The sequence below is a fragment of the Urocitellus parryii genome, chromosome 7, assembly GCF_045843805.1.
Source record: "Urocitellus parryii isolate mUroPar1 chromosome 7, mUroPar1.hap1, whole genome shotgun sequence".
Lineage (NCBI taxonomy): Eukaryota > Metazoa > Chordata > Mammalia > Rodentia > Sciuridae > Urocitellus > Urocitellus parryii.
This window is the reverse complement of record NC_135537.1, coordinates 127390963-127405239: the sequence shown is the minus strand read 5'-3', so window position 1 is coordinate 127405239 and position 14277 is coordinate 127390963. Positions and strand designations below refer to the sequence as shown.

The 14277-nt window shown below is 42.2% G+C and overlaps 1 protein-coding gene across 1 annotated transcript in view; it reads right to left on the bottom strand.

The window, feature by feature from the left end:
* Myh13 (myosin heavy chain 13) overlaps positions 1 to 14277 on the bottom strand; it is a 51939-nt gene that overhangs the window by 1781 nt on the left and 35881 nt on the right. The window contains exons 26-37 of the mRNA XM_026390554.2: positions 12873 to 12999; positions 12666 to 12784; positions 10672 to 10868; positions 9533 to 9716; positions 8376 to 8541; positions 7599 to 7723; positions 6193 to 6501; positions 5916 to 6119; positions 3866 to 3991; positions 3425 to 3595; positions 716 to 820; positions 522 to 617 (exon numbers count right to left, since the gene is read on the bottom strand). Coding sequence (XP_026246339.1) covers positions 522 to 617; positions 716 to 820; positions 3425 to 3595; positions 3866 to 3991; positions 5916 to 6119; positions 6193 to 6501; positions 7599 to 7723; positions 8376 to 8541; positions 9533 to 9716; positions 10672 to 10868; positions 12666 to 12784; positions 12873 to 12999 — 1929 coding nt within the window. The remainder of the gene's footprint in view (positions 1 to 521; positions 618 to 715; positions 821 to 3424; positions 3596 to 3865; positions 3992 to 5915; positions 6120 to 6192; positions 6502 to 7598; positions 7724 to 8375; positions 8542 to 9532; positions 9717 to 10671; positions 10869 to 12665; positions 12785 to 12872; positions 13000 to 14277) is intronic.

Sequence of the window (14277 nt, the reverse complement as noted above, 5' to 3'; positions counted from 1 at the left end):
GTTGGTTTCACCTCTCTGATAAAGGGGCAGATCCACAAGGATGAGAGGGAGTGGTGGGAGTGGGGGAGGATGAGAAGACTGGAGGAGGTGGGGAAAAGGATGTAGGGTGTGGCGATGATGTGCATTAAGATGAGGTGTCTCAGGGAAGGTGGAGGGGGTGGCGGGTGGGGTGGTTAGGGAGAGTTTGGGCCATGCAAGGCCAGTAAAGTGAGCTAAGATGAAACACAATGGACAGAGTGAGTCAGAGTGGGATGGGATGGAGCGAGGTGAGTAAAGGTTGAATGTAGGGGATGGAGGTGACAGTACAATGTAGGGGATGGAGATAAGAAGGCACAGAGGTGGTGGAGGTAGGGAAGGTAAGCCAGGGGAGTGAGAAGAGGTGGCCTATGTTTATACTTGCAAATGCAAACTCAGGTCAGACCCTCTGCGATGATACTAAACTTAGGTACCTGTTCCCACTAAGGATTTGTGGAGGCATACAGCCAGGTGCGTGGGTATTCCTGGGGATCTCCTATACTCACTGCCTCCTCTGCCTGCCTCTTGTAAGACTTCACTTTGGACTGCAGCTTGTCCACCAGGTCCTGGAGCCGGAGGATATTCTTGCGGTCCTCCTCAGCCTGCAAACAGAATATCTGTGACAGAGTCCCACCAACCTATGGCTTCTATTTATAGGGTGTGGCCCATGCAACATTCACTGAGGTTTTGGAGACTCCACCTGGTAAGTCATTTCCTTGACTTTGCGTTCATATTTGTGGGCCCCCTTCAGAGCTTCTGCTCCCCGCTTCTGCTCAGCGTCCAGCTCGCTTTCCAACTCTCGCACCTGGGTAGGTGAAGAAAACGCAAGTATGAAGTCAGAGTTCCCAGCCTTCTTTCATAGACTCACATGCCAGGCATTTTAGGATGAACTCCAGATTCCCTAATTAGATTTTGCAATAGGACATGGGAGCTATTTTTATTCACCAGGATACCACTAGACCATCAGTGGCTTTGTGTAGATTCGAATGAGATGTCTTCTTTGGGCAGAGGCAGCCCATGTGCACAGAGCTGGGCAACTGGGCCAGGATTGGCAAAGATGCCCCTTCCTCTGGATCCCTACAGTTTGGTAAGGGCAACACAGTCTGGGCTTCAGCTTTAACTTGGACCCCAGAGGTGAAACCTGTATGGCTGTTTAAGGTGGCTAGGATTCCTGATGAAGTAAGGCAGTAGGGCCATGGGGAAGTAAAAGGCGTATTTTTGGTTTAACCCAGAGTATCCCAAAGTCTATTTCTATAAAAGAAAAAGCTACCCTCCTCCTGTCCCCAGATTCCTGTCATTCACATCCCCCTGACCTGATGCCCCAGAAGATACATTGGAAAACACTGGGTTCAGCCCATTCCATTTCTCTCCTATTGGTTTCACCTCTTTGATCAAGGGGCAGATCCACAAGGATGAGAGGGAGTGGTGGGAGTGGAGGAGGAAGAGAGTTCTAGTTGATGGATCTAAAGCAATTCAGTAACCATCATGGAGTCCGATGATCATCACTTAGGATGGAAATGATCCTTCCAGCCAGTCTACCTCAAATGGATAAAACTAGATAAAGTGTGTGAAAGTATTTTTAGAAGGATAAAGTACTGCACAGGTATTGTTAATGTCACAGTTGCTTAGGCCTTTTCTGAAGTCTGAAAGGGAGGAGCAGTCACTGAGAACTCAGTTCCTCAATGTGGTCCTAAAGCCACAACCCAGTAAGATCCAACTGTGGGTGGAACCCCAGTGGCTGCAGAGGGGACAACTCTGGACTTGGAGTCTCATTGGATCATCTTGGAAAGCTCCCAGTGGAAACTGTTTACTCTGGAAACCCTTCCAAAAAGATCCTCACACCCTCCATTTCATGGTCCCTACAAACTGTCTTCTATCAGGCTCTGCAAAACTTTTTTTTTTTCCCCCTTGAAATTGTTCTGTAGGTCTATGCAAGGTTTATGGAACTCAGTTAACTGGGCAGCTGGGATTGGAGGACAGTCAAGGTGCCTCACCAGAGATAGGGTGGCCTAGGGCCCTCAGCCAACCCAGAAATCACAGAACCACAGAGGGCAAGAGGGTCCTGATCTTTCCCTCCTTAAGGGATGTATGAGAAGGGTAGGTCTAAGCTCCTTTTAATGGAATAGGACTGGAAATAATTGCAAGTAAACACTTAAGGAATTTGAGAGGAAGTTCTAAATTCCCTGGTGGGTTTACTTTTATCTACAACTTGTTGGTTCTAGCAAAAATTTTTAAAAAATCCTTTCATATTTAAATAAACTGTGTGCCTGGTGACCACATCCTAGGGAGGTTGGTATAAAGAAAGATGGGCTTTCCTGCTGGGAAAAGTTGTTTCCTTTTCTTTTCCTCCTCCTCATCCTCTTTCCCTCCCACTCTTTCATTTCCTGTCTTCCTGGGACAATAGAGATCTCCTAACAACCTCCTTCTAACTTCCTCCTCATAGCCCTTTTCTAAAATGTCAATTGCTAGCACAGCCCATTTAAAAAAAATGACTGAAATAAACCATCACAGGTCTAAAGGGAAAATCAAGCAGTAGAGGAAATGAAGAGGATAGTCAGCAAAACAAAACAAATACAAAAGAAGCTTCCAGATAAAATACAAAGAAACAAAACAAATACAAAAGAAGCTTCCAGATAAAATACAAATAGGACTTTCAGTGTTGGGGGGGTGGGCCAATCTTTTTTGGTGCATTAACATGGAAGAAATACCAATTGCTCTCCTTTTGGGACGGAGTGGGAAATACACCAGAATCACAGATTGCATTTAGAAACTTAGAAAAGTTGGAAAGAGAAAGAGACCTGGGAGTGGGAGACAAAGGGAGACTATAGACTATAGGATGGACCATCATTCATCAAAATGAATCACAGTCCAAAATGTAAATTATAATGAAATGTGTATTTTTCTGATTATAAAGTGAGTTTTTCTCATTTAGGTGCATAGATCTGAGTCTGCATGAAAAACAGAAAATGAGTATTAAAAGACATCATCCCACTACAGATACCAAGGTATTAGCGTATCAAAATGTACTTGTAGCAGGTTGTGGTGGCACACACGTAATACCAGTGGCTCAGGAAGCTGAGACAGGAAGATTGTGAGTTCAAAGCCAGCCTCAGCAAAAGTGAAGTGCTAAGCAACTAAGTGAGACCCTGTCTCTCAGTAAAATACAAATGGGGCTGGGGATGTGGCTCAATGGCTGAGTGCCCATTTGTGTGTGTTGGGGTACAGGAAAAGGTCAAAGAGAATATGTAGAAATTTGGCTCACAGGGACTTTTGGAAATAGTCCTGAAGCTATCTTTTCAGTCTATCAGCAGCCACTTTTGTACTAGATAAATTTCTGGATCATGGTTTTGCCTGAGGCAGCTGAACTGGATATCATTTCAAGAGCCAGAATACTCTCAAAAGAACTTACCCTGGCCTCCAGTTTCTGGATCTGCTTCTTGCCACCCTTCAGGGCCAGCTGCTCAGCCTCATCCAGACGGTGCTGCAGGTCTTTCACCGTCTGTTCCAAGTTCTTCTTCATCCGCTCCAGGTGGGCGCTGGTGTCCTGCTCCTTCTTCAGCTCCTCAGCCATCATGGCGGCCTGGTCAAGTTCACAGGACATATTAGCAAACAATCCACCTATCCCTTCCCAGAGCATATGGATGATGCTGTTCAAGTTGGTCTTGTGCATCAGATTGAATCTCCCCTGTCTTACTGAGGCCAGTTATCATGTTCCATTTTGCCTTTTTAATGACTCCAGGAAGCCACCACTAACTGTACTCATAAGCAGATGAAACCTACTTGTCATGCCCTGGCCTGGAAGCCCCCTTTCTCCATTTCAAACAGCATCTGAAAAGAGAACAGTGCTTACATCCGTGATGGCCTTCTTGGCCTTCTCTTCTGCATTCCTGGACTCCTGGATGGAGTTCTCCACCTCTGCCTGACACTGAGCCAAGTCAGCCTCCAGTTTTTTCTTGGTATTTATCAGGCTTGTGTTCTACAAGAAAAATGAGATATCAGTGGTGAAGGTTTTATTTGGGCATATGAAACAATCGAAAAGGAGGTGGTCGGGTGGGTTAGTAAATAACTTATAATCATGTTCCATTTCTTGTTTTTCACATGGGTGGTCTGTTAGGTATGATTTCAGCTTCAATTGAACAGAAAGTCTTGAAACATATCCAAAACTGAACATAAAAAAAAATTGAATCAATGATAAAGGTGGAATTTTGAATATTTAGGATAGATTAGTCAATAAAAGGCAATGGAATAAGGAAATTGTTGATAGATATAACTACACATCACATGAAAAATAATCCTAATAATCAAAATGTACCTTAGATAGAATTGAAAGGATAATAACAAACTAAAAAATATTTACAACATATATTATGGAAAAAGTATTCTCTTCCTTATGATGTAAATAAGATGAATCAATAAAAGGGGCAAGGAGTACAAGTAGGAAAAAACACACAGGAAGAAATACAACATACAATAAAATGATGAAGCGATTCACTTTGCTAGTAATAAATACTAAAATTCCCAATGAAATATGCTCCAACAATAAAACTGATGATGATTCAAGAAATAACAGGGACTTTTCAGAATTTGTAGAAAAGAGCCCTCACATCGTTTTCTAATTGGAATAAAAATTGAGACAACCTTGTTAAAGAGCAATTTACAATGTATTATGAATATCTTTATTGTTCTGACCCTGAAATTTTATTTCTAGAATTTTATTTACTTCCAGAAATATCAAGACAATAATAATAGTAGATGTATATGAAAATTTAGTTATGAGCACATTTGTAACAATGGTCTTTCTAATCATAAAAATTTTATTGGGAACCATCTAAATTAACCAACCACAGAGGATTGATTAAAGTGCCATATTATAGCCTGTAGTAGCCTGTTTTCCAGACATTAAAAACCATATCATATATGTCATGATCATTGTATTATCTTGAGCAACCAATAAAAAAACCCACCATATCATAGATGATTTAAAGAGGTAGAAATAAGTTCATGACACATTATTAAATGAAAGCAATAGGTTACAAAAGATCAAACATAGTTTTATCAAAAATGTGTTTATGTAATTCACAAGGGCCTAAGAATAAGATACCCTGAAATGTTAACAATATGGTTGATTTTATTTCTTCTGTGTGTCTGCTCATATTTTCTGTTTTATAACACAAGCAACTTCTTAAAACTTTCATAAAAATGGTTATTTTGAAAGAAAATCCTAATATTCTCAGATTTCAGCTTAAATGGTATAGGCTAAGCATTTTAATTCAAACACATGAAATCTTGAAATCTGAAAAGGATCCCAAATTCAAAACCTCTTACAACCAGTGGAAAATTCCACACTTAACCTTATGTGATAAGTCATTGTCAAAACTCAGGCACCCTAAACAGAATCTATAGAAGTCCCTTCAGGCTATGTGTACCCAGTGAAAATAAAACAAAATGAGTTTCATGTTTAGATTTGGGTCCTATCCCCAATATATCTTATTATGTATGTGCCAATCTTCCCAAATCCAAAACAACCTGAAATCAGAAATATGTCTAGTCCCAAGTACTTTTGGATAAGGGCTACTTAATCTGTACTTCCTCTGTGAAGCCTTCCCCAGCTGCTTTAGGCAATAATATGATTCGTGCTTGCTCTGAATTCCCTTTAACATGCATGACCTTTTGTCTTTATCTTTGGATAAAAGAAAGCTCAGGAATCTGTCAATCAAGAGTTCAAGTTTACCTGGCAGTTTTAACCACTACTTTGGGAGGAGTAGGACCTGGGCTCTACTTGCTCCCATGATGAACCTTGAGCAGAGGCACGTGGAGGAAGTAGTGCAGAGATACCTGGGCTTGCGGGAGGCCCTACCTGCGCTCCCAGTGGACCTAGAGCCTGGCACAGGCGGACGCACCTGGGAGTGCAGCAGCTGCACTCGGTCGCTGGCATCCAGCAGTTCTTGTTCCGACAGCCTGCGGGTCCTCTCTGTTTGCTCCAGGGCCACCTTCATCTCCTCCAGCTCTTCCTGCAGGAGACCATTCCTGCGTTCCACGATGGCTAGCTGCTCTTTGAGATCCTCATTGCTCCTTACAGCATCATCCAAATGCAGCTGGGAATCCTACAGGGGAAACCAGGAGTGAAGGCAGAGCCGCAGGGCAGGCTGAGGGAGCGTGGGAGCGGGTGGTGCTCACCTTGAGCTGGCCCTGGACCGTGCGCAGGTGTTTCTGGGTCTCCGCCACCTGGCGGTTGGAATGACCCAGCTGGATCTCCATCTCGTTGAGGTCTCCCTCCATCTTCTTCTTAAGCCTCAGGGCGTCATTCCGGCTCCGGATTTCAGCATCCAGCACGCTCTGCATGGCCTCTGTGGCTCGCTGGCTGTTTCTTTTTAGCTGCTCAATTTCTTCATCCTTCTCAGTAACCTTGCGGTCAAGCTCGGATTTTACCTGGCTCAGCTCTAGCTGGACTCGCAATATCTTGCTCTCCTCGTGTTCCAAGGAACCCTAATTAGAAAAAAGGAGCAATTGGGAGTGCTGTGGGCATCACCTCTCGAATGGACCTTTCTACCCCTATTGTAGTAAAATGGATATTTTATACCCATTTCACAGATGAAGGGAACAATATTCAGAGGTTTGAGTATTTGACTTGCCCACAAATATCCCTAATGTTGGGATAAAACTTTATATATTGAGCATCCTTTGGAATTAATAAAAAAGATGATGGGTTTCTGTTTTAATAATAATCATAATTCAAATAAAAATTCTATGGTGGGTATCTATTTTAATAATAACTATAATTCAAGAGCTATTTTCTACAATGACAGGGTAAGTGCTTTTCTGTTATCCTGCGTTCGCTCAAATTTTCCTAGAAACATCATCACCAATTGCCCTGCTCTGGACATGACCTGATCTGGTGTTTAGAGGAGCTTTGGGCTGGTTACGCACTCTCTTTGTAGCATCTATAAAATGGATAAGAATAATATATCTACACTAATCATATGTACACACACATATAACACACAGGTATAGATACATATATGGATAGATACGCATACACATACGTACCTATACATATGTATATATAATGTACACAAAGGTCTGTTGTGAGAATTAAATGAATTATACAAGTAAAGGACTTAGAACTGTGCCTGGCCCATAATAAATTGCATACATGTTAATCATTATTATGGATCCAGGGCTCATAAATTTGAACTTTACATCTGGCTCTATTTTTGATGATTTAAGATTCTTAATAGCCAACCATGTTGTGCACAACCCTAAGTTAAACATAAAACTGAAGGATTCTGAGCTGGCTTTCAGAATGTTTGCTGATTGATTTTTTTGTTTTGCTTCTTGCAAGGAAGATATTGAGGACACAATGAACACACTTATTTTCCAAAGAGGACATGTGCTAGAGAGGGTACTCGGGAGACCATGCCACAAAGCTTAGCTTTTTCAGCCCCAGGAAGGGTTGAATGTTCTTCCCAACAGGGACTCAATGCCTCCTGGCAGGGAGGCACCTCTATGGGTGGACAAGGGCATCCTTTCAGATTCCTGTTTTCCTGAACTTCCCAGTGCCGTATTCCAGACAAGGCACTTGCCTCTGCCTCTTCCAAGGCAGCCTGGAGATCGGACTTTTCCTGCTCCACTTGCTTCTTGGTCTTTTCTACTTCCTGGAGGTTCTTGCCAGTTTCTGCAATCTGCTCAGTTAAGTCAGAAATCTCTTCTGCAAAGGACAGGCTTGATTTAGGCTGTTGCAACAGACTCTAGCTTATAGCATAGCTACGCTTTTGCCAGGCAATTTAGGGGTTGGCAGCTCACTCGTGACATTCACATAGGAGAGAATACAGGGAAGCCATTCAGATGAGGTGTCGGTAAGACCAGATGTGTTGTCTCACCTGAGCTATGCAGAGGGGTGAGCGACAAGGATAGAACACTTTAATAAATCCTAAAACTTTACAAAGAATGCAACAGGATCACCGAGAGAACCAGGAAATGCATAAGCTGGCAGAAGCTTTAGAAAGCACTGGATCTTGGTCTTCTAATTTTATAGGGCAAAAGTCTGAGGTCCTAAGGGATTTAGTGACATGCACAAAGATGCAAAGCCACTAAGAATCCCTGAAGGGTTTTTTTCTCTAAAAGAGTGGGCATTGTAACCCATTGTGCCTTCAGTTCTTAAAAATAAAACTAAGCTGCTTCTAAGCTGATCTTATGCTCATTAAAGGCACAAGACCTGGGGCCCATTGAGCAAATGGGATGCATGTTGGGAGAGGATTTGGTAGAGTAGTGGGAGGGAGGAGGCTGTGGGCAAATCGGGGAAGGGGATGGCAGGAGGAAAAGAGGAAATATTACACAGCTGGGGCCCCAAGAGAGCTCACCTTGCAGATTTTTATTCTCCCGTTTCAACGTCTCTAACTGTTCCACCACCTCTTCATAGGCGTTCCTCATCTTGAAGATTTCAGTACTAAGCGACCTGGACTCTTTCTGAGAGGCTTCCAGCTCAGCTTGACTCTCATCCAGTTTTTGCTTCCATTCTGCAAGGACCTGGGAGATGATAAAGGGCCATGTGAGAAGCAGAGGGGGCTGGGGGAGTTGAAAGTCTGCTCAAACAAGGGCTATTAGTAATGCCAAGGCTTCCGTCTTTCATCTTTGGGGGTCAAAGAAGAGGAGGGGTCCTGCTCTGGACCACTGGCTACAATCTTTGCTTTTCTGGATTCTTTTATTATTTATTTATTTTGTAGTCCTAGGGATTATTACCAGGGGTACTCTACTATTGAGCTATATCCCTGCTCTTTTCATTTTTTATTTTGAGAAAGGGTCTTTCTAAATTTCTCAGTGTGGCCTCAAAACTTGCAATCATCCTACCTCAGCTTCCCAAGTAGCTGGTATCACAGGCATGCACTCTGGTGCCTGACCTCTGCTGGATTCTTAAAGATATAGATTGAGTATCCTTGATTTTAAATTCTTGGGAAAAGAAGTGTTTCAGACTTCAGATTCCTTTGAATTTGGTAATGCTCATGTGTGTATGTGTGTACATAAATTTCACTATATACATAAATCTCATTTTTATATCTGTATAAAATGAGATTTAATGGGGATGAGGCCCAAGTCTATACACAACATTTATTTGTGTTTCATATACAGCTCATACACTTGGCCTGAAGGTAATTTTATACATTGTTAGTTCATGTGCATTTTAATTGCAACATAGCACATGAAGTCACTCTGAAATTTTTTCACTTGGGACATTGTATTAATGCTCAAAAATTTTTGGATTTTGGAGCACTTTGGCTATTTGGATTAGGATATTTGGATTATCTGTATTATAATCTCAATATAATCTGAATTAGCTGTGACTAAAACTAAAATTCCCTTCAGAGGGACTGTCACAAAAGTAAAGAGAGACTCAGAGTCCTCCAAACTGAGAATTAATGTTCTAGCTGGGGGCCTTGTTGAATGTGGGTGCATCTCTCACATCCAAATGTGAAAGCCTGTCACTCTGACCACCATCTCCATTAAGCGGTTGGGGAAGGACCTTATCGAAGTTCCTCTGCTTCTTGTCCAGAGTGGCGCAGGCTGTGTTGGCTCGCTCCAGGTCCAGCATTAGGTCATCCACTTCTCCCTGAAGCCTCTGCTTGGTTTTCTCCAAGGAAGCACACTTGGAGTTTGCAGTCTCTGTGTTCTCCTCTGCCTCCTGGAGCCTCTGGGCCAATTTCTTCCTAAGAGAACCAGATGTTTTTTGTTTGTTTGTTTGTTTTTTTCCTCCTTGTCTTGGCAAAAGTGGGATATTTCAGAATGTAACTTGTCAGGTTGAAAAAGAACTGTCTGGAAGGGATTGAGCAAGACTTAGCATTTGAGTGGAAAGGATCCAAGTACAGTTATGTATCACATAATGACATGTCACAGAGCACATACAACTGGGGTTCCATAAAACTGTAATGAACCTGAAAAATTCACATCTAGGAACATGGTAGCCATTGTTATATGTAGTGAAATGCATTACTTCGTATGTTTATGGAAATGCTGTTATAAACAAACCTACTGTGCTGCCAGTCATATAAAGGTATGATACATATGTTTATATACAGTACACAGTACCTGATAGTGATAAAAAACAATTCTGTTAATGATGTATATTTTTATTATACTATACTTTTTGTGTGTGTGTGGTGTTGGAGATTGAACCCATAGCCTTTGCATGCTAGGCAAGCTCTCTGCCGCTTAGCTACACCCCCAGACCTATTTTATCCTTGTTACTGTTTTTTTAGAGTGTACCCCTTCTACTTATTAAAAAAAAAAGTTTACTGTAAAACAGTACATCCCGTGATTGGCCTATATCATCTAGGTTTGTGTAAGGAAATCACAGGATGTTTGTACAGCACAGAAATTGCCTCATGATTTGTCTCTCGGAACTTATCTGTCATTAAGCAACATGATTGTATCTCTGGAATAATCCCAAAATGCTTGGTGACAAAGAAGGTCCCTAAGAAGCTACCAAGGGGGCCAGATGAAAGAGTTCCCCACAAGAAAGGGGGAGACCCCAAGAGGATGGGGAATGATTATGTGAATGGGTTAAGAAACTGTAACAAGAGAGTCTCTCCAGGTAGGAAGTCCTCTCTGCCTTTAGGATGTGTCCAGGGGTCACCTCTCCTATTGTAACCTTAGGGCCCATACTTGGCCTCCTCTAGCTCCTCTGTGCGCTGGATGGCATCCGTCTCATACTTGGTCCTCCACTGGGCAACCTCACTGTTGGCCTTGGACAGCGCCCTCTGCAGCTCGGCTTTGCCTTCCTGCTCCTCCTCATACTGCTCCCGCAGCAGGTCACAGTCATGGCGGGAGGACTGCAGGGCGTGGGCCAGGGCATTCTTGGCCTGGGAATTACAGTGGTGACAAATTGCAAAAAATATATGATTCTTTCCCAGATTAAGGTATTTTTCATTGAAATAGCTTTTCCCTAACTAGGATCATTCCCATACTATCTTCAAAACATTTTGCCATATCAGCATATCACCTGTTTAGTTTTCTTAAGTTTGCTTTTTAATTATATTTGACTATTCCACAACAGCCAGGAGAAAACCACTAACATTTGCCATAAACAGCAGGTAACCATAAAAACAAATGCAATGGAAATAAAGCAATATTATCGCTGCTTATCTTGGCACTGTCACCTGCTATGACTCTGTGTCTAAAGCCTTATTTTTATTGCTTGATAAAGTAAATAAGCAAATTCTAAAGATTTGTCCAAATTGAGACCTTTTTCCTGGACGTCATCAGAAGGATTTTGAAACAGAATTAAAAAGGGAACAATATTCTGACTACGTGATGCAATGTTATTGAATGCTACAACCAGGAGAAATCTGAGAGCATCTTTTGGTGTCATCAGGGGGATTTGTCCCCACACTGGGGACTGTGGAAATGGGCTGCACTGTTTCCAGGGCTCCACCTCCTGTTTCAAGTGAGACAGGACATGCCCAGAGGTCTCTTCACTCACTCACTGTCATCTGGATAGGGTGAAAGTTTAACTCAAGATTCTATAATGGTTGCGAAACACCCTCTGGTGCTACCATCAAAGAAAAGAGTTCTGTTGACCTGGTGCAGTAATTTGTGTATTTTTTTCATCATTTAAAAAAACACAGTATGATATGTATGATATGTCAAGATCATTGTACTGTCATGTGTAACTAATTAAAACAAATAAAAAATAAAATAATTAGTTGAAAAGAAAAAAAATTATATTTTCAAACTAAAAAAAAAAAAAACACAAACTGCAAAACACTACCTAAGAAGGAACACTTACTGCTGTTGTTTTCTGGCTAAAGGAGAGCCTCATTCCTATAGTAGACCTTCTCATTACTTGTTTGGAATCTGGTTCTCACCATTCCCTGCCCCCCCTTTAGTCTTCTGAAAACCTTTACCGGGAATAGAAATATGGGAGGTAAGTATAACATTTGTTCTTTTACAGAAGGGAAAAATGGGGGCTTGAAGAAATTTCTAAAAGATTGCCCTATAGGTCATGACCAGTGCACAGTAACCCCAGCTTTCCATTTATGCAGTTTTGTGGGCTTCTGGATTCCTATTCTAATAATTGAACACACATCATTAGCATTTACTGAACATCTACTATGTGTATTGTCCTACTAGGACTGCACCTACTGAGTGCTACTAGGGTGAGGGAAAATTATTCTGGCTCTTCAGGAGTGAAGGATAGTGGGGAAACACGTATTATAAACACAAGTGTCTAGATTCTGGAATCGAGGATATGACTATCTCAAGGGTATCCCCCAGACCATATAGTCTTTTGGGAGAAAGGGTACTTAGAAGCAGGTGTTATAGGTGTAATGAAGAATAAAGAGGAAGAATTCCAAGGGGCTTGGATGAATCATTGGGCAGAGGTGAGCAAATTAGCACAGTGATGGTGGGGATGAGATGCTCCCATTTGAAGAGGGAAATTTATTTAACCACTTTGTAGAGGATAGAGGTGTCCGGAGATGAGAAAGGAGATCCAATGTCAAGGTACTTAAACTTTAAGGAGCAGGTTCCCACCATATTACAAGGCAGACTTTTTAATGTAGCTCTGCCTTCAACCTGCCTAAGTGAAGTGATTGTGCTCCCCAGCTTCTCAGGTTCTATCTGCTGTGATGTGGCAATTCTCAAAGAGGTGTCCTTACCTTGGTTTCTTCTTCTAGTTGTCTCTTAATCTCCTCCAGCTGCTGAGTGAGGGCCTGCTTGCTTTTGGTCAGCTGTGAAATCAGAGACTCCTTCTCTTCCACTTGGTGGCTCAGCTCCCCTACCAAACAGATGGGACCCTCACATCAGCAAAGCCGACCGCCCTCCCCTGGGACCTACCCAGACCCCACAGCCCTGACTGTTCTCACCATTCTGGGTCTGCAGTCTTGCCTTCTGCATATTCAGATCATGGATTAGCTGGGTCTGTTGATCATCCTTGGCTTTGATCTCATTAAATTGATCTTCCACAGACCGGCACATTCTTTCCATGTTACTCTTGGGGGGTGGTGTGAGAGTGGGAGATAAAGGTCAACACAAATGGCAAAAATGGCTTTCTGGTACTTGATATTGAACTGGACAGTTTGATAATTTGACTTCTTATAAGGTAAAATAATATAACATAGAAAAGATAAAGGTCAGTTTAAAAAATCATAATCAGATCAGAATTGCCTCATTTTTATTTGTGATTGCTGCTTGATGACCAGTAACCTGGAACAGTGGTTTTGGTAAGGACATATTTAATGATTTATATGCAAACTTCTGAGAGGATGTCACTCAAAGAGACTCTGAGATTCTTGGAATATAAGTAATTCTGTTGGTAGGTGAATGGTGTTTGTGAGCCATGTGTTCATGTGACTCTGCTGAGGGTTTCACTGAATAATATAAATGATTCCCTGAGGTGACTTGGAGGGGTTCACCTTTATAAAGTCTGATTGGCCTATATTTTGGTGAAAAATTTTCAGCAACCTCATGTATAATGCAGACCTCTTTCCTCCTCCTCCCACACCATAAAATGTAAAATAAATTGAGCATAAGCTTTTCCTTAGCCTGGGGAGCATAAGATGGCAGAAAAGACAGGGATATTATATCCCAAAGGAGACCTCCAAGCACTCTGAATCTCTGAGAAGATGACATACACGTGTAAAAAGAATTCCATCAGGGGGAGTTGGAAAGGGGAAGATAACACACAAGGAGAAAAATCAAAGAATACAATAACTTAAAAAAAATATAAAGTAATAGGAAATGCTCCTCCCACTGGATTTTAAAATCAAGAGCTGAGAGCAAAAAGCAATTCTGGTGCGAGTGAAGCTGTAAGAAAGGCAGTGTATGGCAGGTGCTGGAGTTTCTTCTAACTCGCCTGACCCTGTAACCAGCTCCAGTCAGGGAGTACTATGGTTTGGATGTGGTTTGTCCTCACAGGGTTCATGCACAGAAAGCTTGGTGCCCCGTGTGGCAGTATTGAGAGGTAACAGGACCTTTAAAGAGGTAGGGCCTAAACCAAGCATGGTGGTACATGCCTGCAATCCCAGTAGCTTTGGAGGCTGAGGCAGGAGGATTGCAAGTTCAAAGCTGGCCTCAGCAACTTAGCAAAGCCCTGAGCAACTTAGCAAGACTCTGTCTCCAAAAATAAACTCCCAAAACAACAACAACAAAGAAAGGGCTGGGGATGTGACTCAGTGGTTGAGCACCCCCTAGATTCAATCCCTGGTGAGTGGAAGGAAGGAAGGGGGGAGGGAGGGAGACAGGGAGAAAGGAAAGAAAAGGTAGGGCCTA